General features: G+C 39.2%; 2 protein-coding genes and 1 long non-coding RNA gene across 4 annotated transcripts; all 3 read right to left on the bottom strand.

Moving 5' to 3' along the window:
• Positions 1 to 6,905: 6,905 nt before the first annotated feature.
• Positions 6,906 to 12,886, bottom strand: LOC307268034. Of its 2 annotated transcripts, none has more exons than XR_013845434.1 (14): positions 12,769 to 12,886; positions 11,522 to 11,575; positions 11,301 to 11,371; positions 11,155 to 11,208; positions 10,856 to 10,926; positions 10,390 to 10,443; positions 10,097 to 10,169; positions 9,145 to 9,198; positions 8,833 to 8,903; positions 8,377 to 8,421; positions 8,065 to 8,137; positions 7,613 to 7,661; positions 7,304 to 7,376; positions 6,906 to 6,999 (listed from the first exon to the last, which is right to left on the bottom strand). It is a non-coding gene; the product is annotated as an uncharacterized lncRNA (long non-coding RNA). The 2 variants fall into 2 exon arrangements; XR_013845435.1 differs by lacking the exon at positions 12,769 to 12,886 and adding an exon at positions 12,631 to 12,724.
• A 2,382-nt stretch (positions 12,887 to 15,268) lies between these two features.
• Positions 15,269 to 16,094, bottom strand: tcf24 (transcription factor 24; the record flags this gene model as incomplete). Its single annotated transcript, XM_080050055.1, has 2 exons — positions 15,269 to 15,382; positions 15,675 to 16,094. 2 exons carry the CDS (start codon positions 16,092 to 16,094, stop codon positions 15,269 to 15,271), a joined length of 534 nt encoding a protein of 177 aa, XP_079906181.1.
• A 2,785-nt stretch (positions 16,095 to 18,879) lies between these two features.
• ppp1r42 (protein phosphatase 1, regulatory subunit 42) lies at positions 18,880 to 23,330 on the bottom strand (the record flags this gene model as incomplete). Its single annotated transcript, XM_080050053.1, has 7 exons — positions 18,880 to 19,001; positions 19,553 to 19,687; positions 19,859 to 19,976; positions 21,695 to 21,811; positions 22,631 to 22,769; positions 22,955 to 23,121; positions 23,199 to 23,330. The coding sequence occupies 7 exons, from the start codon at positions 23,328 to 23,330 to the stop codon at positions 18,880 to 18,882; spliced, it is 930 nt and encodes a 309-aa protein (XP_079906179.1).
• Between the last annotated feature and the right edge of the window lie 3,348 nt (positions 23,331 to 26,678).

The raw sequence follows: 26,678 nt of genomic DNA, 5'->3' as shown, positions 1-26,678 counted from the left end.
TTAGGGCCCGAGCACCGACTGGTGCGAAGCTCTATTGAAACTGTAAGGATTTTTATTCTCACGTTTCTTAATGGTTTTTGGCACTTTTCACCCCCTCCCATCATGCATAAGTTGAAAATGTTTTGCGTACCCATCAGACCTGCAAAAAGAAGCCTGAAATTTTAGGACAACATGTAATGGCCCAAGGCGCACATAAATACAATTTTATGTCCAGGGCCAAAATCAACAGGAAGTCGGCCATTTTGGATTTAGTCCCTAAAATCGCCATATTACAAATTTTCACATATCGACAAACTCGTCCTAGAGTTTTTACGCCAGGGACGTCAAACCACTTCTCAAATACTCAAGATGCTTGCCCGATGTTAAATTGCGAAAATATTTCAAAATTCTCATTGTACCAGGGAGCAATTGGGGGTCAAAGTTGGTCATCATAAATAACAAACCTCATGAAACTTTAATTCATCATAACTCAGGCTGTGTTATACCTAGCTGCACCAAATTTAAACCCCACAAAAAAGGCCCCACAAAAAAGCCTCTTGAAGCCCCGCCCCAAAATCAACAGGAAGTCTTTTAATTTGAAATATGTGAATTTCTGACTCGTAAATAATCACAATGTTCAAAAATTCAGAACTCCTAGCAGGAACATATTTAGCAAAACGAAAACTCTAGGGACACTCATAAGACATGGAAGATACACCAAAAAAAGTTGTTTGATTCCGAATAACTATGACAAAATGCTGGCCAATATTCGCCAGTATTTATTTATTTTTATTTAGTATTCTTTCGGACAATTCCACACAATACACAATTTTCTCTTGCAAATATTCATACATCATACTTTGTGTTGTCCGAAGGGAGACGGAAGAAGCCAAAGGCTTATCAGGTCCCGCCCCCATTTTCATCAAATTCGGATTCAGATACACAGATTACTGTTACAAAATAAAAATAAAACAAACAAAAAACATTATTTTTTATATATATATAGCTATATATGTATATATATATATATATACATACATACACACATACATACATATATACACACACATATATATACATATATATATATATATATATACATACACATACTTTTTTTTTTAAGAATCTGCAGTCCAATACACAGTCAATTTTAATCTAATTGCTTCAGCTTTTAAAATCAGTTCAGCACAGTTCAGTTTTTCTGTGACAATGCCAAGTGTATAAAGTGTGAAGTGGCCTTGTATTTGGCCTGTTCCATTACTAAACTGGTAGTCTAAACACTTCTGCAAAAGTATTCCAAAACAAGTCTGTCTGCTGGCCTGTATTATTTGTTACAACATTGTAATGAAAGTGACATTGACATTGTGCTCAGGTTATTAGTCTGTAATTTTCAATAATTTTTGAAACATAATTTGCTTTGAAATTGCGCAAACTGCAACTCCCTGTGACAACTTCATCAAGTCCATTCCACAGCTTAATACCATTTACAGATATCGAAAAGGATTTAAGTGTGGTCCGTAAATTTTTCTCAGTGAATTTACCTTTTCTTCTTAAATCATGCAAAACTTCTCTGTCTTCAAACATTGCTTGTAAACTGTTAGGAAGGCTTTTCTTTGAAGCCTTGTAAATAATTTGTACTGTGTGGTAATTTACCACATCACGTAATTTGAGAATTCTACCTTCAATAAAAAAGTTATTAGTGTGTGCCCTGTAATTGGCTTGGTAAATAATTCGTATTGCTTTCTTTTGAAGAATCTCCAACGGGTGCAATGTACCTTTGTAAGTGTTTCCCCATATTTCAGCACAGTAATGCAGATGTGGGGAAACTAAACTCCAGTATAATACAAGCAAGGCCTTTTGATTGAAACAATGTTGTGCTTTCCAAAGTATAGAAATACTCCTGGCTATTTTGCCCCTGAGATGGCTAACTTGTGGTTTCCAGCTTAATTTATCGTCAATTATTACCCCTAGGACTTTGTGTTGCTTGACCCTTTGAATTTCAATCCCATTTACCTTGATTTTTACAGCGACATCTGATGCTCTCCTGCCAAACATCATGAATTTAGTTTTTTCTAAATTTAGTGATAACTTATTTCGGTTTAACCACCCATGTAACTTAGTCAATTCACTGTTTACGATCTCAACCATATTATTCAGATCTTTCCCCGAATAGAAGATGTTTGTGTCGTCCGCAAATAAAATCAACCTTAAGACTTTCGACACTTTATATATGTCATTTATATAAAGCAGGAATAATTTCGGCCCCAAGATTGACCCCTGAGGGACCCCACAAACAATATCTAAGCATGTCGATGTGAACTCCCCTAATTTCACAAATTGTTTCCTGTCATGTAAATAACTTCTGACCCAGTCATGTGCCAAACCTCGAATGCCATATTTCTCCAGTTTATTAAGAAGGATGTCATGATTAATAGTGTCGAATGCTTTTTTGAGGTCTAAGAAAATTCCTATAGAGTACAATTTGTGATCAATAGCATTACTAATAATTTCTACCGATTCAGCCAAGGCCAGTGCGGTGGAATGATTCTTTCTAAAGCCAAATTGACTGTCATACAGAAGTTGATGTTTAGTAATGAATTCATCAAGTCTATTGCTGAATAACTTTTCCAGAATTTTAGAAAATTGTGTTAAAAGTGAGACTGGTCTATAATTAGTAAATGAATGTTCATCACCATTCTTATGTAATGGTATAACCTTAGCTACTTTCATGTTAGAAGGAAAAATTCCTGTTTGAAAAGATAGGTTAAAGAGGTGTGCTAGGGGTTTAATAATACTTTCTTGCACTGATTTGATTACTTTCATGTGAAACCCAAGCGCGTCTCTAGAGGTCTTTGTTTTCATTCCGAGCAATATCTCCCTTATCTCGTTGGCCTCGACTGGCTTCAAAAACATGGAGTGTTGAAGAGACGCTTCATTTTCGCCAGACTCCCCTACACTCTTCCCACAGATCCCTTTTGCTAAATTAGGTCCAATATTAACAAAAAATTCATTTAGTTTATTTACCGCAGTGTTCATGCATTCAAACTTAACGTTATTTTCATGGAAATACTGAGGATAATTATGTATTCTGCTGTCATTTCTTAACACTGTATTTACTATATCCCACAATTTTTTGGGTTGATTTGCATTTGTTTCTAACAACTTACCATAATATTTCTTTTTACAGTCTCTGAGAATGCTATTTAGCTTGTTACGATAGATTTTATATTTTAACTCCGCCTTTGGTGTCCTTGCTTTTATGAATCTTTTGTACAATGTATTTTTCTTTTTGCAAGCATTTATCAAGGATTTAGTTAGCCACTGTTTATCATGTCTTTGCTTTAAGTTCCTTTTTTTTAGTGGACAATTTTTTTCATACAGCCTTTGAAATATCTGCAGGAATAAATCGAAACTTGCATTAACATCCTTCCCCTTGTATACAGAGTCCCAATTTTGCGTCAATAAGTCATTTTTCAGTGCTTCTATCCTCTCATCAGTTTCCAACCTTACAAATATATCTTTGTTTGTTCTCTGCTGCAACTTTTGTTTCCAATCGTATATAGCAAATACAGGTAAATGGTCGCTTATGTCATTAATCAGGAGTCCACTTACTATTTCATCCCCCATAACATTCGTAAATATGTTGTCTATTAACGTGGCACTATTTACTGTAATCCTGCTTGGCCTTGTAATTAAGGGCTGAATACCCATAACATGCAATGTATTTACAAATTCTTCAGTCAGTGAATTAGTATTATTTAGTAAATCAATGTTTGTATCCCCACAGATAAATATCTTCTTTTGATTTGACTTAGAAAACAATTCTCCCATGTATTCTATAAAGTCTTCCATTTTTGAATCGGGTGTTCTGTACACACAGCTGATAATTAAACATTTATCCTTCATTAGAATTTCAATAGTCACACATTCCAAAAGGTTATCAATTGCAGTGCACATGCTATTTACGATTTCAAACCTTATATTTTCATCCACAAAAAGGGCCACTCCTCCCCCTCTCTTGTTCATTCTGTTGACACAAACCAGTTTATATCCCTTTAATTGGAAGTCCATGCCTTTGCCATCATTAATCCATGTTTCTGATACAGCAATGATGTTAAACGGGTTGGAGAATTTCTGTAGATAATCCTTAATCTGTGAAAAATTTGTGTAGAGACTTCTGCTATTAAAATGAATGATGGACAATTTCCCATTTGAATGAAAGCGACTTATGAATTGATCCTCAGTATGGTAATGACAGTCTCTATTCCCGATATTGTAGAAATGATTGTCTGGGTCAATTATTTCATTTGGGTCCGAAAATGTGGGTTCCACATAATGATTAGCTAATAACTCTAGCCTTTCATGATCATTTATCCAATCAGTTGTGTTACTCATCCTCGCTGCTTGAGTCGTTCAGGTCCTCTTCCCTCCGGAATTGAACCAGATCTTCCTCGGTTCTGATTTGCACAATTTTAGCTTCTTCGGGTGTAGCTCCATTCATTTTGATGAAGATTCTTCCATCTCTCGTCCAAGTTTGTTGGACCTGTCCACATTTTTTTAACCCTCTAGCTTGATAGGCCAAATAAGCGTTTCTCTTGGTTAGATTTTCGCTCATTCCAATTTGTTCGCCTTTAAGCTTCCTGCCTTGACTGAGCAAATTTATCTTGTGCTTTCTACTCACGAATTTCAGAATGACAGCACGCTTTTTGGCGAATTTTCCCTTCGGGAGAAGAAAACAGGAATCCACGTTCTCCAGATCCAGACTAATGCCTTTGCTTCTCAGGAACATTTCAACCTGGTTTTCCACCGACACATTCCCTGTATCGCCCTCTTCATCTCCACTCACGGCAGTTGCATACGACCTTGGTTTAATAACCATACCAGTCAGTATCACATCTCTGTTTTTTGCTTGTTGATCCTGTTCATCAATTTTATCTCCAAGCTCTTTCAAAAGCTGATCTTTCTTCACATTGACGGCATGAAGTTCCTTCAATTCGTTCATCAGTGGCTTCAGACCAGCAGCAATTTTCTCTTTGATTTTAACCTCAAAACGCCCCATCACTTCTTCCATAATTCCAGCCAGCTCAGCCTTCCGCACTGCTCGCTCATTCTCCCTCTCACTTTTTATTTCTCTCTTCAACTCTGCCAACATTCCTTTCTTCAAGTCTGCCAACTGTTTTTTCATTTCTTCGGCAAAGCCTTTGTCCTCTTCCTTATCAGTGTTTTTTCCTTTATTGGGCATCTTCAGAGAATTTTCAGAGTTTATCAGAATCTGAATTCTCCGCTGCTCTCAGTAAATAGCTGTTCACCCTCGACAAGCCGGAAGTGAATTTTATGTAAGTATGTACTCAAAAGTCATGACTCCACATTGCAGAGTAAAGTGGACTCATAACTTTTTGTGCAAAAAAAAATATGATAGGTTAAGTCCTCAGACATGGAAGATGATATACCCGAAAGCTCGTTTTTATCGGAACCACCGTCTTGCAGCACCGACGTGTCATTCGCCAAAAAACATCAAAAACAGACCTCATGAACCCTTTAATTGATCATAACTCAGGCTGTGTTACACCTAGATGCACAATATTTCATATAGCAATGTAAAATCCCAGGACAAACAAAAACGCCTCTTGAAGCCCCGCCCCAAAAACAGGAAGACTTTTAATTTGAAATATTCGCCAAAAAAAACAGGAAGTTGGCCTAACTCCACCATACTCTGGTTGCGTTCCGAATCGCATACCCTTTCTTTTTTCTATTCTACATACGACGATAAAAATAATCTAGTTAGGATGCAGTAGGCATACTATTGGGACATACTTTACTCTTATATCATAACATTGCGCCTTGATCTTGCCTCTTGCTTTTATATCCGTCGCATGCATCCCCGTTTGTTTTCATATGGAGGCTTCGTCGATGTGACGTCACTTCACGTGCGCAATGGATTGTGGGTCAGAATCGCCCAAATAGGATGCAGTTTAACAGTAACAATCTTGGCTGCATGAAGTAGGACATCCGGGTACTTCTTACCATCCTAAATCTGGCCACAAGAATCAGGACATCTTTTTTCTACATACTATATAGTAGAAAGTATGCGATTCGGAACGCAACCTGTCTCATCTTCTCCAAATTTGTTATGGTTAATGACACCCAAGGCCTGAGGAAGCCCAAACACTAATACTCATAGAAAGTGAGAGCGCCACCTGTCAAAATGCCTTCGACGTAGCTTGGCGTCTTCGCCACTAAACAGGAAGTAGCTGTTACTCCACTATACTCAGTCTGATCTTCTCAACATTTGATATGCTTAATGAGACCAAGGCCTGAGTAAGCGCACACAATAATATTAAGAAAAAGTGAGAGCGTTAACTACTGAGTCAAGTAAATATTGCATGCTAGTTATTTACCTTTAAGTCCTACACACTTGATCAAACCAACCTCAAAGCAGCTCAAGGAGGTCTAGAGACAATGAAAAACACGGGAAGCCAGTTCTGTCGGCTCCGTGGCCTTCGTAGTTTCTCGGCAGCATCGCCACGAAACAGGAAGTCGCTGTAATTTCGCTCTGCAATGTCCCATGCGCTCCAAACTTCACCTGCCTGGTAAGAGCCCAGGCCTGAGGACGTCCTCGCATCCGTATCAAGCGCGTCGAGGCAACTTCCATGCTTCCGGTGACAGGTATTACTGTGCTGCGCGCTCCGAAGAGGGGACCGCGGCGCGTTCTCTCGCCCGGGACCACGTCCAGCACGGGAGTGCGAGGGCCCGGTAATTGAGCATCGTTTTTTTTTCACATCAATGAAAGCATAAGAATTTTTTTACTTTACTGCAGTGGTGATAGTTAACCAATATCTAAATACAGTACACAATTTAAAAAGTCTCTTAACGGCAGAAAAAGATGTAGTGGATTTTTTTCTCTCAAAAGATAGTCAAGACAAGTTTGTTGCAGACAGATTTTATTAATTGGAGGCATCAAATGTCAAGGCAAATTACTCTAGATTTCCTCCATATGGTGATCCATCAGCTCTGGCAACCCTGTAAAAACACAAGGATGACCATTATAAAAAGGAAATGCAGTGAAGATTATGAAACCGACAGTAATGAAATCTGTTAACTAAAAAGTGAAGTCCATGTTAATGTCATTTCTCAGCAGGTCAAATAGCATAGCTCATTAAATAGCTTATGTTCCCCATAAGCTGTCTGATCAGTTAACTTGCTCCGTTAGCCTGCTGTAAGATTTTGTACAAAGTAAATTGGAGCAATGTATTTTTCTGCAATGACTCTGGTCACTGAAAATCTTCCAGCAACAATAAAGAAATTACCTTAGCAAGGAACTCACCTCCTGATCAGCAAGGCACACAAGAACTCCATCTGGTGCATCTCATGTGAACACAGCGTCACATCTCAAGCAGCTGAAGGAAAAATAAAATGCACTATTCACATCAAATGTACTCTTGTACAACCAGTCCAGACTTATGCTGGTAATTCAGTTTGACACAGTTTCACCACATTAATGTCTGATGGGTAAACGGCAAATGTTAAATCATCACTATTCCAGCAAGCAGGACAAAAGAAAGCACAAACTCCTTTAAAGTCCCTCGCATTATTAGATCATTCCTGCAAACACTGATATAAAATGTAATCTTACCTCATCATGTATACCAATTGTAGAGAATGTGCCATCTTCCTCTGGAAATCTATTTGAAGAAAGTAAATGTTCAGAATGAATACAATCACCTTAAAGTCTACCTTTTATGGCCATAGGTTATGTGAGCAAGTCAACATGTATACAAAGAGGACAAATGTCAGGTGTCTGAAACCTTACGTGCCTGGCAGTCAGGGGATGTTGACTGACAGGTATAGCGAGGAAACAAGTTAATTTTAGCAGGGGGAACGACAAAGCAGTACCAAACAAGCTGCATTGTAACTTATCCTGCTAACAAGGACTTTAAAAAGCAACATTTCAACACAAGATCTGTACAAGTCCGTCAGTGACTCTACTGAACCTCACAAGCTATGCATGTTCTAAAATGATTCTGGTCACTGAAAATATGACATCTTCCAGCAACAAGAATTATAATACTTTAGCAAGGAACTCACCTCCTGATCAGCAAGGCAAACAAACACTCCATCTGGTGCATCTCATGTGAACACAGCATCACATATGAAGCAGCTGAAAGAAAAAAAGACAATTATAATTTTTTTGTAAAAAAGTTGCATTATCCACATCCAATTTTACTCTTTTGCACGACCAGTCCTCCTGACTGATCTCAATATGCTGGTATTTCAGTTAGACACAATTTCACCACATAATTATCTGATGGGTAAACGGCATATGTTAAAAAAAATCATCACTATTCCAGCAAGCAGGACAAATAACATCATAAGTTAATTTGAATACCAAGTTCTCACCTTAATGTCTGATATGGAGCATGTTTGTCATCTTCCTCTGCAAATCTATTGGAAGAAAAAAGTCGATGTTCAAAATGAATACACGATCACGTTTGAATTCTATATTGGTACTTTATGGCCGTTAGATATGTGAGCAAGTCAACATGTATACAAAGAGGACAAATTGTCAGATGTCTGAAACCTTACGTGCCTGGTAGTCAGGGGATGTTGACTGACAGGTATAGCGTGGAAACAATTTATTTTTTGCAGGGGGAACGACAAAGCAGTACCAAACAAGCTGCATTGTAACTTATCCTGCCAAGTAATTTAAAAAGCAACATTTCCACACATGATCTGTACAAGTCTGTCAGTGACTACTGAACCTCACAGCATTACATGTTCTGAAGTGATTCTGGTCACTGGAAATATGACAATCTTCCAGCAACAATAAAGAAAATACCATAGCAAGGAACTCACCTCCTGATCAGCAAGGCACAAGAACTCCATCTGGTGCATCTCATGTGAACACAGCATCACATCTCAAGCAGCTGAATAAAAAAAAAGACACAAAAAAAGTATTTGTAAAAAAGTTGCATTATCATCCACATCCAATTTTACTCTTTTGCACAACCAGTCCTCCTGACTGATCTCAATATGCTGGTATTTCAGTTAGACACAATTTCACCACATAATTCTGATGGGTAAACGGCATATGTTAAAAAAATCATCACTATACCAGCAAGCAGGACAAATGAACAGCCCAACTTCATTTGAATACCAAGTTCTCACCTTAATGTCAGGTATACCAATTGGAGAGCATGTTTGTCATCTTCCTCAGCTAATCTATTGGAAGAAAAAAAGTCAATGTTCAAAATGAATGCACATCAGTTAATTCAAGATGGTACTTTTTTTTTAAAATAGCTGTTCATAATGTGAGCAAGTTAACATGTATACAAAGAGGACATATTGTCAGGTGTCTGAAACCTTACGTGCCTGGCAGTCAGGGGATGTTGACTGACAGGTATAGCGTGGAAACAAGTTAATTTTTGCAGGGGGAACGACAAAGCAGTACCAAACAAGCTGCATTGTAACTTATCCTGCTAAGTACTTTAAAAAGCAACATTCCCACACAAGATCTGTACAAGTCAGTCAGTGCATTTCCATGGGACAACTAGATTGGATTATCACATATACCAAACTTGCCACTCGACCGGACCGCCTCACTTGTCTGAGTATACATGGCCTTTCAGAGAATCGGATAAAAGGCTGGAGCATAGCTGACTCTGCTATGCCAGGTGGCGCTGTAGCCCTTTCAACAGGTGGTTATAGAGCCACAGCCGGTTCCCTTCCGGCAACAACACTACTATTTAGTACGTCGTCTCCCTCCACCCTCTTGTGAAATCCTCCGCAAGGATTCTCGAGCAAGTGCAGAACAAGTACTCCCGATACGAGATCCTGTACACATGCAGATATAATGCCGACTATGAACGAGTTATCTAGGTGTTCTTATCAGACTTTGCTTGTTCATTAATGTGCCGATTTGTGTGCAAACTAGATCGGATAAGGTGTTTACATGCATTTTACAAGTCCTGTTGAAGTCTTATTCGTTTATTTACCCGAAATGAGTCTGCATGTAAACGCACTGACTGACTCTACTGAACCTCATGAGCCATGTATAAGTTCTGAAGTGACTGGTCATCTTCCAGCAACGATGAAGAAAATACTTTAGCAAGGAACTCACCTCCTGATGAGCAAGGCACACAAGAGCTCCATCTGGTGCATCTCATGTGAACACAGCATCACATCTCAAGCAGCTGAAAGAAAAAGAAAAGTGTATAAAAAAATATCACATTATACACATCAGATTTTATTCTTTTGCACGAGCAGTCCTGACTGATATGCTGGCAATTCAGTTAGACACAATTTCACCACATAATATTCTGATGGGTAAACGGCATATGTTAAAAAATCATCACTATTCCAGCAAGCAGGACAAATGAACTGCACAACTTCATTTGAATACAAAGTTCTCACCTTAATGTCAGGTATAACAATCGTTGAGCACGTTTGGCATCTTCTTCTGCAAATCTATCGGGAGAAAAAAATTCAATGGTCAAAATTAATCCACGATCACGTTTAAATTCTATATTGGTACTTTATGGCCGTTAGATATGTGAGCAAGTCAACATTTATACAAAGAGGACAAATTGTCAGATGTCTGAAACCTTACGTGCCTGGTAGTCAGGGGATGTTGACTGACAGGTATAGCGTGGAAACAATTTATTTTTTGCAGGGGGAACGACAAAGCAGTACCAAACAAGCTGCATTGTAACTTATCCTGCCAAGTAATTTAAAAAGCAACATTTCCACACATGATCTGTACAAGTCTGTCAGTGACTACTGAACCTCACAGCATTACATGTTCTGAAGTGATTCTGGTCACTGGAAATATGACAATCTTCCAGCAACAATAAAGAAAATACCATAGCAAGGAACTCACCTCCTGATCAGCAAGGCACAAGAACTCCATCTGGTGCATCTCATGTGAACACAGCATCACATCTCAACCAGCTGAATGAAAAAAAAAAAGACAAAATTTGTAAAGTTACATTAGCCACAGCTAATTTTACTCTTGCCCGACCAGTCCTGACTGATCTCAACATGCTGGTATTTCAGTTAGACACAATTTCACCACATAATTCTCTGATGGGTAAACGGCATATGTTAAAAAAAATCATCACTATTCCAGCAAGCAGGACAAATGAACAGCCCAACTTCATTTGAATACCAAGTTCTCACCTTAATGTCAGGTATACCAATTGGACAGCATGTTTGTCATCTTCCTCAGCTAATCTATCGGGAGAAAAAAGTAAATGGTCAAAATGAATACAATCACGTTTAAAATTCCAGCAACAATAAAGAAAATACTTTAGCAAGGAACTCACCTCCTGATCAACAAGGCACAAGAACTCCATCTGGTGCATCTCATGTGAACACAGCATCACATCTCAAGCAGCTGAAGGAAAAATAAAAAAGTGTTTTCAGTTAGACACAATTTCACCACAATTATCTGATGGGTAAACGGCATATGTTAAAAAAAATCATCACTATTCCAGCAAGCAGGACAAATGAACAGCACAACTTTATTTGAATACCAAGTTCTCACCTTAATGTCAGATATAACAATCGTTGAGCATGTTTGTCATCTTCCTCTGCAAATCTATAGGTAGAAAAAAGTAAATGGTCTAAATTAATACACGGTCACGTTTAAATTCTATATTGGTAATTTTTAATGGCTGTTAGATATGTGAGCAAGTCAACATTTATACAAAGGATAAATTATCAGATGTCTGAAACCTTACGTGCCTGGCAGTCAGGGGATGTTGACTGACAGGTATAGCGAGGAAACAAGTAAATTTTTGCAGGGGGAACGACAAAGCAGTACCAAACAAGCTGCATTGTAACTTATCCTGCTAACAAGGACTTCAAAAGGCAACATTTCAACACAAGATCATTTCAACACAAGATCTGTACCAAGTCTGTCTGTGACCCTACTGAACCACCTCATATAATTACTCTCAGGAGTGATCTATTGATTTCTAGCTTGCATGAATAAGATGTACTGAAGAAATAGCCAATATGGTGACTACAGATGACAGATCACCCGAAGGTCAAAGGGTATGGCGTGACACAGCTTGGGAGCATGGCTAACGTCGCGGGTCTGAGGACGGGTTCAACAGCAGGTAGCGACCTCTGCCATGACCCTACGTCCTCAGAGCTGGGGGGGCCCTGATGAATTTCCCCAGTGAAATCATGGGCAGAGTGTAATTCCCTGACCAGCAGGACGACTGCTGTGCGGACCCCTGGACACAACCAGACATGGTCGAGGATGTACATTTGAATGACAGGACATCCCCCCTTCGAACTGTCTAAAATAATGATTTATTGTATTACTAAAGCGATGAGACGTCGTAATAGGTTTATTAGTAAGTAAGGCTACCTGGACGTTACATAACCAATATAGCGTTGCATTAAAGTAATCGATGGTCATTTTATTTGCATGCATATACATCAAAAATCGTTATGCATAGTAAATATACTATGGGAATTTCCCATCCAACCCCACGTTTAAGAGTTTTGCGACCAATCGTTTAAGTTAATTACCTTTCACTTTGAAACTCAATATATCAATGTGCATTTTATTATTTTAATAATATTGAACAACATAAGCTTCCGTTTTATGTTTGAGCATTTGTGAAAATTAGCTCAACCTACTGTTGAGCTGCAGGCTTTCCTCCCACGTGGCAGACGCATGAGCTAGCTGCTAGCTAACAGCGACTCAGTCTGAAAACACGTACACCGACAGGCAGACAACTATGTGAAATACATAGAAGACATCTCACTGTTGCCTACCTTCGTATTGGAGATTAAACATGACGGCGTCTTCTTAGTTTTCTTACGTGGTGAAGACAATGACTTATTATAAGGGTGAAGAGCAGAATGCTGCTCCCGTCTCCAGGTTGAGAGTCCGAGGAAAAGAGAGTGATTTCCGGATCCGATTTTCTTTTCAATGCGCCTCAGAGCTGCGCACGACAGAAGCGCACAGCTGCTCTACACTCCTCATGATAGACACATCTGAGCAATCATTATGTTGTCAGCACCAGCTGTGTCCTATTTCGTTGACGCTTGTTTTTAAACCAACTACAAAAATGGCTCAATTTTCTTCATTTTAGTACACCAAAGCACTAGATTTGTAACTGTAATCTTAATGGTGTTTCAGATAGCATAGGCTACTCTTTATTTTCTTTAGCACTGATCCAACAGACACTGGTCTTTATAATTTGTATAACAGTAGGCTACTCGTCAACGTCACACTGGCTAGAATAAACACAGATTTCCCTGTGTTTCCTCCTAAACAAATGTGTGATTTGCCCACACATTTATCAATAGCCTATTTAAGAAGTACCACTTCATAATCACATTAATGAAAGTTAAGGAAATGGACATGTTCTAATGTCAAATAAGAAAGAAAAAAAATAAGCAAGTCCGTATCACTTTTGTTTCCTTTCCACTGAAATAATAAAGAGGCCTATGTTAACATGTGAAATGTCAGGATGCTGATATGCTTAATATTTATTTAGTTGGCCTTTAATACATGTGTAATTATTGTTTGCTTGCTTAAACATGTCAGCTTAAGGCATAATATGAATTTGTATTAATTTAGTTGCAATTTAATGTTGTGTTTTGGCCTAATAAAGCCAGCCTACAGCCTACAATGTATTTATTTATTTTTATTTAACCTTTATTTAACCAGGAAAGTCCCATTGAGATTAAAAACCTGGCCAAGAGGCAGCAACAAGTTTCATGTTCACTCACAATATTACACTCACAACATATAGACAGAAATTAAAATGATAAAAAGCTGTTATAAAATAAAATCAGAAAAAACTGTTTTCAATTAAAATAATAAAAACAGTTACAAGTCAATTAAAAATCAGAAAAAAAACTACAAGTAAAAGAGGTGGTCTGAAATGCTCTCAGCTTAGATTTAAAAGCGTTCAAAGAAATCATTTCGGTTAATTTAAAATCTTTTTGTAGCCAGTTCCATGTGGTGGGAGCAGAATGGATGAAAGACCTTTTTCCTAATTATGTGCGTGCAAATGGAACTGACAGAAGCATCTGATTGTTTGAACGCAGATTGTGGGAAGCAACACTTTTCTGTGTGATTAAGTTACAAATATAGGAGGGAAGTAGCCCTAACATGGCCTTATAAATAAAAGTGCACCAGTGTCCCAGCCTTCTGGGCAAAGAGGGCCAACCCACTCGAGAATACAAGTCACAGTGATGGGTCAGGGCTCCACAATTAGTAATGAACCTCAGAGAAGCATGGTAAACAGCATCAATCTTACATAGACATTTAGCTGAGGCATTCATATAAATCAAGTCTCCATAATCTAAACTGGATAAAAACGTTGCAGTGACAAGCCGCTTTTTTACCTCAAAAGAAAAACTAAATTTGTTCCTGTAGAAGAAACCCAATTTGAGTTTCAGTTTCTTCACAAGATTATCAATATGGGGTTTGAAGAAAAGGGAGTCATCAATCAACACACCAAGATATTTGTACATACGAACCACCTCTATGACATTTCCCTCAAGAGTGAGCACAATAGCTGTAATTGATTGAATATAGCCTATTTTGTCACAGAGTGATTATCGCAAGAACAATCTTAATTGTTGGGAAATTATTATCAGTGTTGAAATATAGGCCAAACATATAATAATAACTAATAAAAAATTTAATTATATAAATGATGACCTGACAACTTTTATGTGGACTTTCAATTATCTTACTTTTTTTTCATTCCTTAAATAGTCCTAATAAAAAGATTGACACTTTAAACATCGTCAAAATCTTATGGGACTCGTCGTATTTCACTGAAGTCATTTATTCACAAACACATTTACAGCCATGCGTGTAAAAATAAGAAGGAACATGAGATGAAGAAGAAGAGCCATTGTTGACTCCCTGACAGACCACTTCACATGACAGATGTTGAGTTATTCACGCATGCATTTAGTGCAAAGGTTTTCTACTGAAGGTGCACACCTCAAGCATGACGGGCTCGTTACCCATTGGAATTTTCTACAAATATCATACCTGGGACAAGTACGGAGCTGCACAATGCCGGGGCAAACAGGATTAGCCAAAATAACAACAGAGAAACATAACGTATGCTCACTCTCAAAATCTATACAATAAAATTCACATAATATATTAATTTACAACGTGTTCCTATTGGCAGGGCTTTGGTGGAAGTGAAATGAGACAACCATAAGGCATATGCTGCTGCTGCCACAGTAAACAGCATGAACTCATGCAAATATGACATCGCTTCATACAAATTATTTGAGCCTATTTCTTGGAGGTGGACGATGAAGGGCCTTGATTCTCTGAATTGGACGATTTTGTGTTGTTTAGGAACTGTCCGCTGGCTCCGACGTACAGCCTGGATCTCATAGGCCATTTCTGTAAAAAAACAAAACAAAAAAAGACAAACAAACAAGAAAAAGGCATTTAATTCAGCAGTAAATCAACTTTCAAAAATAGATGTATCACCATGCATTGGAAATGTGTTAGTTAGGCTATAGAATAACTGCATATCGCCGTTTAAGAAGTAGCCTAGACTTAATAACAATAGGCCTATAAAGCCCTGAATCATAATTGACAACAGAATCAGATTAACGTTTAGGCTACAGTAACCTATATTAGGCAATTATTAAATTAGCCTATATCATTATAATAACAAGGTTGTTATTACCTTCACTGGGTGCAGATAGCCGTCACCTTTCAAAGAGTTTAATGCCTCTGTGTGTTTTGTGCTCTCTCCCTCCTCCATGCCTTCTTCTTGTAGTGTTCGAGTCAAATGGGCAATATAGGTGGTGGCCAGTATCAACACGTCGAGTTTGGACAACTTGGTGTCCGGCGGCACGGACGGCAAAGTCCTTTGGAGCTCCAGGAACGCGGTTCTCAGGGTTTGCACGCGGCTCCTCTCTCGCGCTGCGTTAGCGGCTGCTGGGCGTCCTTTGCCGCCCAGTCCGCCGCTCTGGAGCCCCCTGGCCCGATGATCACTACCGTCAGGGCTGGAGCTCGGACTGGATGCGGGGCTGTCATGATCCACCACCGGCGCTGCCCCGGAGAAATTAGCGCTGTCCATTCGGAGCGCCTGTCTTCCAACCATCGGGGTGCACTCACAGACCTGAAGGATTACCATCACATGGATAAAGACACATCACGTCACTTTTAGTTGTTGCCATTATATTGCACGTTTTACTGAGCTGACAAGACCATTTTTGAGACAACTTGTGAAATATTTATTGTAGACCATATGCCTCGATCTGTTTTTACCTTTAACTTATATTTTAAATTATTTGATCATTTAACTTATGCATGCATTTATTTATTAAACCATAACTTAATTTTTTCTTGTCTGCAGTCCATTATTAAAAATATAAAATTGCACGGTGCTTCTGCAAATTAAAAAAGACAACAGCTCATCCTCAAACATGATCAAATATCAAAACATGAAAATGACAGAAAAGACAGCTGCTCCTTGAGTTAGCCTACAGTAAAGTTGCACCAAAGACCCGTGAATCTGTGCTGATTTCCCAGTGACATGTCAAAAGAACCTGCATACGGCTACGAATGAACACTACAGTATGACCAGTCTGTATACAAACTCGCGAGAGCAGTGGTTTTTAGCCAGTGATGATATGGTGATTACCTTTATCTCTCAAAGGCGTCGTCTTGAGAAACTACATTAAGGCGATCCAAATAGGTCTTCGATGGGACAGAGAATTTTCTCTTCAGTGCAGCAGACTATAATCCCAGTCTTATCCTTATAAAGTGGTGCGTGTGCATGAAAGGTGCGCGGCGGTCCCTGCATGCGCGCTCATCCAACACTTCACCTGTGCGTAAAAAGCCCCAGGAGCCCTTAATTTATTGGATACACAAAGCGGTGGACAAGTATTTCACCTCCGATGTAATTAATCACTCGGTCCATAACACTCCCTCCTCACAGTGGAGAGGACTGCTCATTTCCCAACTTATATTTCTGTCTTGGGGGCAGCAGTCTCGCTTTCAACGCCAGAGGCAGGACTCCCCTTTCCTTCCACACTGATATGTTGGAAGGACATATCCCGCTCTGATTGGCTGCGAACCTGACACTTTGTTTGCTTTAAAAGCCTATCAAAATGGCAAGTTACTCAAAATTCCCCCCTAAATAGTGGTAAAAAAGGTGCTCGTCATGGTCAGAAATAAAGCTTAGTCTTTCAAACCCCCATTTGCAACGGACCGCGAAGACAAGCTTGTCAAGTGTAAGGTGATATGCAAAACATTTGACTAATTGCCAGGGCGTCTTGAATTGCAAGCTCATTGGGAACAGCTAATAAATAAACTCCAGCGCTGCAATCAACAGGCAGGCGTTGAGGACATTCTTGCGAGACTCCTAAATTAATCACTCTGATTTCCAAGGCTCCAAACGGAGATGTCGGCGAATTAATGAAAGGAATTATTCATAACATGTATATCCCCGGACTGTTCTTAATAAACATTGTTTTTGTAAGGATGAAGTAACATTGTTGCTCCGGGCCACTAATTATAAGGCGAAGTAAAAATAAGGTTAAGTAAGCTTGTTTCCCTAATAACCCTAATAGCATCTTTCAGGGGGGCTGCACACCCACGTGGCCCCTAAAAACCTCATTCAAACATTTGGTAAAACAGTGATAACAATACATACATTTGCATAGTTACTGTGTTTGCAATAAAAACAAAAAGTGAATTGTTTGAACAGAAGCATATGTTAGCTTTGGATACTTGGATAAAACCTTGCAGCAAACATTTTGATTGTGCCACTCTGCATCTCCTGCTTCACTTATACTTGCATAAATGCACACAGGAGAAAAATTACACACGCCATAGAAAATGTAGGACTGCCAGCAAGTAACTGTTAAGAGTTGGACGGATTATTTATAACCTCAGACCCCAAAAATGTAATTAGAAATAAACCAGCTGTGAAAGTGAGGGAAAGACATTTGCAAAGCATTAAATCATTATTTTACCCTTTATTTTTGTTTTGTTTTAACAAGGGTCGATCTTTTCCAACCCATTCATTCATATCAATTCACTCACTCACTCACAGGAAGTTAGATTTTGTCATGACAGAACGATAGAAATCCAAACATTTTACATTATGCTGTGACATACCTACATTTTCTTAACCACAATAATACACTAGGTCCAGTGCGACACTGCAGGGACTCTAAGGTGCCTGCAGCTATATGGAATATCACAGCAAGCGAGTAACAGTGGCTGTTTTCTGCTAAATATACAAGGTTAAAAGATGTACCAGGGCTGATGACCTGGGTGCTAATAAGAAGGCGGTGGCAGGGTTAGTAGGCTATTTTGTGTGCGTGTGTGGGGAAGACGTTGTGCAGCTGGACAAGACTGCAGATGGGTGATGAGGCAGGCACTTGATGGAGAATTCCACTCATAGGAATCTTCAATCGTTGTACCCTGTGATGTCAGAGAAAAGGGAGAAGTGTTAACAGATCGTTGGTCAACAATCATTTATCATAATTTCTCCTACAATTTTCTTGTATACCGCACTAAACGTAGTGATTGTTCGATAGAGATTGGCAGCACTACTACAGCACTTCTTGTTAGAAAAACATGACTACAAAACAGTAATTAACTTGTCAAGAAGGAAGAATGAAGAAAATTAAAATAACAGTGACATAAATAATTTAAAATACTTTACAATTAAACTAATCTTAAAACATTTCTTCTTGATTTTAGGGGGGATTGTAAGATGGATCACGTTGCGGTGTGAGCTCAAATCTATGGTCATCACTCAAAATTTCATTGTGTACCAATTCAGTTTCAACACCAAGAATTTGGTGTCTACAGTTAAATAATTTAGTGGCTGATACAGCAGAGCGAGTCAATACTGTATGTATTCTCTGGCGTTAAGTGAGATCTGTGGGAACTATGATTCTGGACCTGAGAGACGGCTGAGGCTTCCACCTCTGAACGTTGCCGTGGACGCAGATGTTACCAGGATGTGGACCCTGACCCATGTTAAAGTCCTCTGGAATGTAAACAAAGTCACAGCAGAGGACAGACACACACATGTAAACACACACACACACACGCTCACACACACACACACACACACACACACACACACACACACACACACACACACACACACACACACACACACACACAGTTAAAGGTGTAAAAACCCATAATAAAGTAAAGGATAATAAACACAAAATACTGTAAGCGATTTTTAAAAATCCAATGAATGCACTTTTATAATGCCTTCCACATTTTACAGTAAAAATTTCAAATGTTATTAGGATGCAGCCGTTTCTGTGGGTATACTTGCATTCACATTTCTAATACACTTAAATAATTGCTACATGTCTGACGAATTTAGAAGATGTAAAAAAAGAATACAAAAATCAAAGGGCAGTCAATACGAAGTATAGAAAATTTAAAAAATGCTGTAAAAAAAATAAAAGGGGACTTATTTGTTCAAAGGTACCCAATCCCATGAATTATAATAAGGGTACAATTGTGATTACGCTGGCAAATATGTTTATATCAACTAAAGTACTGAATAAAGGGACTTACCAGATAAAGGAAGGAGAATCCTCGGTCTGGTCATCCCATGTTTGTTGTTTTTCTTCTTCTTGGCCTCTTTGCATGCTTTCCAGTTAACTAGGAACTCTCTGGTTGACTCATTAATTTCCCTTCCATCCAGAACCTCTATAAAAAGTGAATTGAGAAAAATAGAAATGTATTTAAATTTGAAAAGTGAATAGTGTTTATTATTACTTCTATTATTAAGTGTTGTCCTTAATTTTAGCTTAGGTCAAAGCAATAATGTGCATTTTCATATTAGGATGCCTTTGAGCAGGAACATGAAAGATATCTTACTGAGGCTTTTGCACACGGTTATCAGGCGATCTCTGTACTTTGGTTTTTTACGCACAGGATTTCCACTCAAATCCATTTGAAGCAGCTGAGGCCAGTGGATGAACACATCCTCTAATTCCTGCAAATACACACAAAAAGAAAAACTTCAGCTGAATAAATGTGTGTTAATTTTAACCACAGACGGATTCAAATGACAATAGTGCAATGGACAACATTATTTTAAGCAAATATGATGCATATTAATAATTTGATTACTGATCAGAGACGAACATCGGCCAAACTTTAAAGTCATTGTATAAGTGAATGGTAATGCAAAATACAAGGGCTAATGGAAAGTGCATAAACAACACATCCATCTATTTTAATAAACAGTGTCGCCGGTGTCATGTAACTACAAGTTTTCTCCTGGGGGCAGTGTGAGGCTGGCTCCTCCAGCGAGTTGCCTGCAGTTGTATGTTTATCTAAAGGCACATTAATCCAAGCCGGGAAATATGAATACTCTCTGGACACGCTCTGATTGTTCATTGCCTTCCTGTCTTGGCCAAAGCGCTTCCACTTTTCCAGCTCGTGCTGCAATCAGTTCAGAGGGGACCCCTGAGCACCGTGCGCTCCCAAGCTTTGATAAATGATCGTGTCAGGGCCGTCACTCAGAAGGCCCTCACCGAAGAGCAGCCCAGCACCAAATTGCCCCCCGCGCGAGGGCGTGGAGAGCAGCGCGGCCTGGATACTCACTGAGCGTGGCTGGCTCACTCGCCTGGACTAATGATGGGCCAGTTATGAACCTGCATTTGACCAGGGCTTCGATTCCCCTGTCCCTTCCCCGCGCACAGCTAACGGCCTTCCAAGACGCTCCCCATTTGTCACCCCAAGCTGACTGCCTGTCATAATCTATTTTAAAAATCAATAGTGTTTCCTCTGGATTCTGAGCAAATAGCCCAGGAGAAGGGATTGATCCTTTGGAGTGCTGTCTTTGCAGGATCAATAGTGGCAGACGGGTTGTATAAATTATAGGAGTTATCTGCTAAAAATGACACATGTACAGCAATTACCTGCATCAACGTTTTCAAAGGAAAATCATTTCTGGTAAGAAAGTTGCCTTGGCAAAGGAGTCAATTATAAATTGCTTTCAATGTGTCATCCTGCTGTTAAAGGCCAGTGAGAAAGAAATATTAGGTCCTTTCAAGTGAAGTTATCAACCTTTTCAGTAAATATATCAATTCAAACAGAATACAAACGACTGCTCTCACAAAGTGAGCCTCAAAAACAAGCAGCTCATTTTTCAAGGAAGTCAGTGAGCATAAATCATATCTCTGCCCCTGATGGATCTCCCATAAAGTTAAGTACCCATGGTTTAGGGTATCAAATAGAGGATTCTAAAGGCAACGAGGAAAAATCAGCCTCCCAAGGAAAGAGAGAAACTTGTGCTTGCTTAAAGCTGTCAGCGCGAGGTCTCAGGGGAACAGCTTGCTGATTTGTTGAATAATTCTGACCCTGTGCAAGTCATGCAGACTGGGAACCTAGAGCGGGATTTGTGGGATTTGGGTTTTTAGAACCCTGTTCTCCATATCATTTCACACATCAGTGCAGAAAGCTACAGAACAATGTTAATGTTGACCCCGATCAACCAAAATCTGGCATGTTGACTTTAATACACCATGGCATGCATAGTTGCCAATGCCATGATGTGGAACTACTTACTTTGACTACACAGCAGGCAGTGAGTTTTTATTTATTTTTTTACTGCTGCCACACTGGAGAAAAAGTGCTGTATGGCAACTGGTTTCAGAGACACTTTTAGATAAGTTTAAAAAAAAGAAAAAAAAAAGCAATACTTGCCTCAATGTTGTGCAATTTATTGTATGCCGCAGAAAAATGCTTGAGTTCCTGCAGCACTTTCAGGTCCCTGAATTCATCAATGTTGTTGTTATTGATATTCAGGACACAAAGAGATTCCTGCGCAAATAATCAGAAGAGAAAGGAGTTCATTTTTACAGTTGATAGGATAACAGAATGCTACAAATATGTTACATTGTGTATCATACAGGAGACAACCCTTCTAAAAACTAAATTTTTTGGGGGGGACTACTCAATCAAATGGTAAACCTTCAAGTTATTAAAATATGTAACACAACTTCCAGTGTCATAAATTGATTGAGACAATCAGATCCTACTGTCTATTCAAAGGGAGAACATTACAGTACTATTTTGTGTAGACAATATACACTAGTTTAATCTTTTTCTTCACTTGTGATCCATTTGGATCAAGCAATATGGGATAGTTTTCAATGCCTAGGATATTGTCCAAAATCAGACTGTAGATAGTGCTGTTGCTAAATATTCATCTTGGTTTGAAGTTCTCTAACGGCACATTTATAAAAAGCTGGAACTCTTTAAATTTGCACAGCAATTTCTTTAATTATCTAAACAAACAAGAAGCCAAGAGTCTTGTTTATCCACAGGCCTGGGCACAGATTTGTCAGACCGGGGAGAGCAACAGAGGTCTCTTTGACATCATCAAACCCACAGCACAACACTGCTTTTACATGGGTCACTGGTCTTGGAGGAATCTCAGATCATTTAAAACTGGATGTGATAACCTACCAGGTTGATACACCACACACATCCTTGTGTAAAACAGGTCCTTCCTTTTACCTTTTGATAACTTAATTGTATACAATTTATATGAAGAGAGACAAAAAATGTGAAGGGAGTGTGATCATCTTTCTTTTCTCATACTATCTCTGAACTTCAAGGTGTAAAAATAGGTCATACAGACAGGGAGCGGAGAGTCATGGGGTCGAGGTGCAACTTTTCCCCTGGTGCCAGCCTTTGATTCTCCAGATGAAGCTCCTTGAGCTCGCTGAGCTTCTCCAAGCCCTCCACCACTGCAATCCTGTTTCCACCCAGATACCTACAGTACAGAGCAGCACAACCCGACACACACACACACACACACACACACACACACACACACACACACACACACACACACACACACACACACACACACACACACACACACACACACACACACACACACATATAACTTTAAATTATTAGCACAGCACAACAATCCCCCCGTCTTTGTTTACTTACAGTTTGGAGAGATTCTGCAGAGTGCAGAGATTATCTATATGGGTGATGTCGTTGTTCTGCATGTACAGATGGGTGAGGTTGGAGGCAAAGCCCAGATTGCAAATGTTTGTGATCTGATTGTCGTACAGATAAAGAACGTGGAGGTTCCTACACATTGAGAGATCACCCTGAAAGTAGAACAATGAAAGTGAGGCATATAAGAGGCATACAAAAACCTCAAGGTTAATAATATCGGGCCACTCACAATATCGTCAATATTCTTGCTGGAAAAGTGGAGGTGGGTGAGTGTCTTGAGGTACTCCGGGAGGGAGAGGCCCCTTTTCTTTTTGAAGTGGTTCCTAGATTTGGCGATCAGATCTAGGGTCAGGCGTACCATGGTGGCTCGTCACAGACGCTGCTTTGGAGTGGATCCCTTTCAGCTTCAGCCAAGCATTCAGCCCAGAGCAGTGCCTAGAGCTGTCTGCACAGGAGAAAAATACACACAAGTGGGCTGTGGGCTGAAATAGACCTTTGCAGGCAAACAAATGTTCGTCTGGATAACTATTTACCAACGCCCAATTACTTATGGGTTTGTAATAACAAATGACAGGCAACGATTAACCTTGTTCAGATCTTTAAATGGTCTAAAACCTGATTGTCAATTCACAATTAGGGATAATTGATGGTGAAAACCCCCCACTATTCTACAGAAACTTGCTAAGATTAATATCTACAGGCCACCTAAATACTGTGCAAACTTTTTTGATGACCTTACTGGACTACTATCTGTAATCTGTATGGAGTTTGACTGTTTATTGATTGTTGGGGATTTTAATATACATGTGGACAAACCCGAGGACAGAAGTGCTAAAGAACTATGCTATGTACTGGAAAATTTTGGACTCTCCCAACACGTAAACCAGCCTACACATAACAAAGGTCACACCCTGGACTTATTAATTTCAAAGGGCCTGGACATTTCAAACCTTTTAGTGTCTGATGTGGGTCTCTCCGACCATTCATGTTTGTTTTTTGGGAGTACAATATCTTTGAACACAACTGCAAAAACAAAGGTTATCAAAAAACGGTATATTACTGAAAACACGAGTGAACAATTTATCCAGGCATTTTCTCTGTCCCCGCTCCTCCCCTGTATCTCAGTTAATGAGCTTGTATGTAACTTCAACTCAAAAATTACAAATGTTATCGATGCTATTGCACCCACCAAGGTGAAAATCATCTCTGGTAAAAAAAGGTCCCCCTGGAGAAATACCCCTCAGGTCAGAATTGAAAAAAGAGAGTGCCGTAAAGCAGAACGCAGGTGGCGAAAAACAAATCTAAATGTTCACTATAACATCTTCAAAGAGAAACTACGCACGTTTAATCTAGAACTAAGAAATGCAAGACAGTCTTTCTTCTCTGACATCATCACCAAAAACAGCAACAATGCACATGCCTTGTTTGCTGCTGTTGACAGGCTAACAAACCCTCCTGTGTCAGTAGCGTCTGAGCATCTTTCCACGAGGGCCTGCAATGAATTTGCCTCCTTCTTTACTGAGAAAATTCATAAAATAAGACAAGCTGTCACTGCATCAATACCAGGTTCAAGATATGTTTTATCTCTGTACCCATTTAAAACAAATTCAGATGCCATGACAGAGTTTTTTCTGATAAACAAGAAAAACCTGGATGACATTATACAACACCTGAACTCCTCCTCCTGTTGCCTTGACATTCTGCCCACAGGCTTCTTTAAAACTGTTTTTAGCTGTATGGCCTCAGATGTCCTAGAAATTGTCAATATGTCCCTTCGCACTGGTGTATTCCCACAGGCCCTGAAAACAGCTGTCATCAAGCCACTCCTAAAAAAGAAAAATCTAGATTCATCACTCATGAACAATTATAGGCCGATATCCAACCTACCATTTTTAAGCAAGATCATTGAAAAAGCTGTTCATCATCAGCTAAATAACTACTTAGCAATGAATAACTGCTTTGATGTCTTTCAGTCAGGTTTTCGACAACACCACAGCACTGAGACTGCTCTGGTTAAGGTCCTCAATGACATCCACTTAAACACAGACAGTGGCAAAAGCTCTGTATTAGTTTTATTGGATCTCAGTGCTGCGTTCGACACAGTTGACCACAGCATATTGCTAGATCGACTTGCAAACTGGGTTGGACTTTCTGGAACTGTGCTAAACTGGTTTGAATCATACTTAAAGGAAAGAGACTACTATGTGTCAATAGGCAATTTCACATCCGAGCGAACAAATATTACATGCGGGGTCCCCCAAGGTTCCATTCTTGGGCCTCTTCTGTTTAACATATACATGCTACCGCTAGCTCAGATTATGAACAAAAACAAATTATGCTACCATAATTATGCAGACGACACACAAATTTACATAACCATATCACCAGGAGACTATGGTCCGATTCAAGCACTAAGTAAATGCATTGAACAAATCAATGACTGGATGTGCCAAAACTTTCTTCAATTAAACAGCGACAAAACTGAAGTAATTGTCTTTGGTGCCAGGGATGAACAATCAAAAGTCAGCGCACAGCTTAAATCTGTTATGTTAGAAAGCACACACCAAGCTAGAAATCTTGGAGTAGTGATAGATTCCGACTTGAATTTCAAAAAACACATTAAATCAATTACTAAGTCAGCCTACTACCACCTTAAAAATATATCGAGAATTAAAGGGCTAATATCTCAGCAGGACTTAGAAAAACTTGTCCATGCATTTATTTTTAGTAGACTTGACTACTGTAATAGTGTCTTTGCAGGCCTTCCTAAAAAATCAATCAGACAGCTTCAGCTAATTCAGAACGCTGCTGCTCGAGTCCTCACTAGGACCAAAAAAGTAGATCACATTACCCCAGTTCTTAGGTCTTTACACTGGCTTCCTGTCACTCAAAGAATTGATTTTAAAATATCGATGATGGTCTACAAAGCCTTAAATGGTTTAGGGCCAAAATACATTACTGATCTGCTGATACGTTATGAGCCGCCCAGAGCCCTTAGGTCGTCTGGGACAGGTCTTTTAAAAGTCCCCAGAGCTAGGACTAAACAGGGAGAGGCGGCATTCAGCGTTTATGCGCCCAATGTCTGGAACGGACTGCCAGAGAGTCTGAGGTCCGCTGAGACTCTCAGCTCTTTTAAATCGGGTCTCAAAACGTTCTTGTTTCCCTTTTAACCTGTAATTTTTTTTTTTTTTTTTTTTTTTTTTGGTAAAATGTTTTAATTCTTTTATTTAAATGTTGTATTTTTATCCATGTTTTAAATTTGTTCATTTTTTTTTTTTTTTTTTTTTTTTTTTTGTATTTGTATTCTTTATTTGATTTTAACCCTGTGAAGCACCTTGAGTGGCCCTGTGCCTGAAATGTGCTCTATAAATAAAATTGCCTTGCCTTGCCTAAGAGGCCAAAGGTTGGGTGACCACTCAATCTGTGTTGTAATTAAAGCGTGCAATTCCCCAAGCAGACCCTCAGCTTCCTCCTTTTCTTCTTCTTCAATTAGCAATTGGCCTGGTTTATTAGCCTGACCTGATATTGAGATATGCACTTTGATTTTTACTTTGCAAATATCTATGATTTCACTTCTCCGCCTGCAGCTGCAACATGGCGGTGGTAGAGGAAGGCAGAGATATGTGACAGCCGACAGCAGGTCTTTTCCACACTTGATCTCAAGGCATCAGGCCGAGGTTAAAGAAGACAGTAACTGATCGATAAACCC

The sequence above is a fragment of the Ammodytes marinus genome (assembly GCF_949987685.1).
Source record: "Ammodytes marinus genome assembly, chromosome: 21".
Taxonomy (NCBI): domain Eukaryota; kingdom Metazoa; phylum Chordata; class Actinopteri; order Uranoscopiformes; family Ammodytidae; genus Ammodytes; species Ammodytes marinus.
Note: the sequence above shows the minus strand (reverse complement) of the source record. Positions and strands in the feature narration are given on the sequence as shown.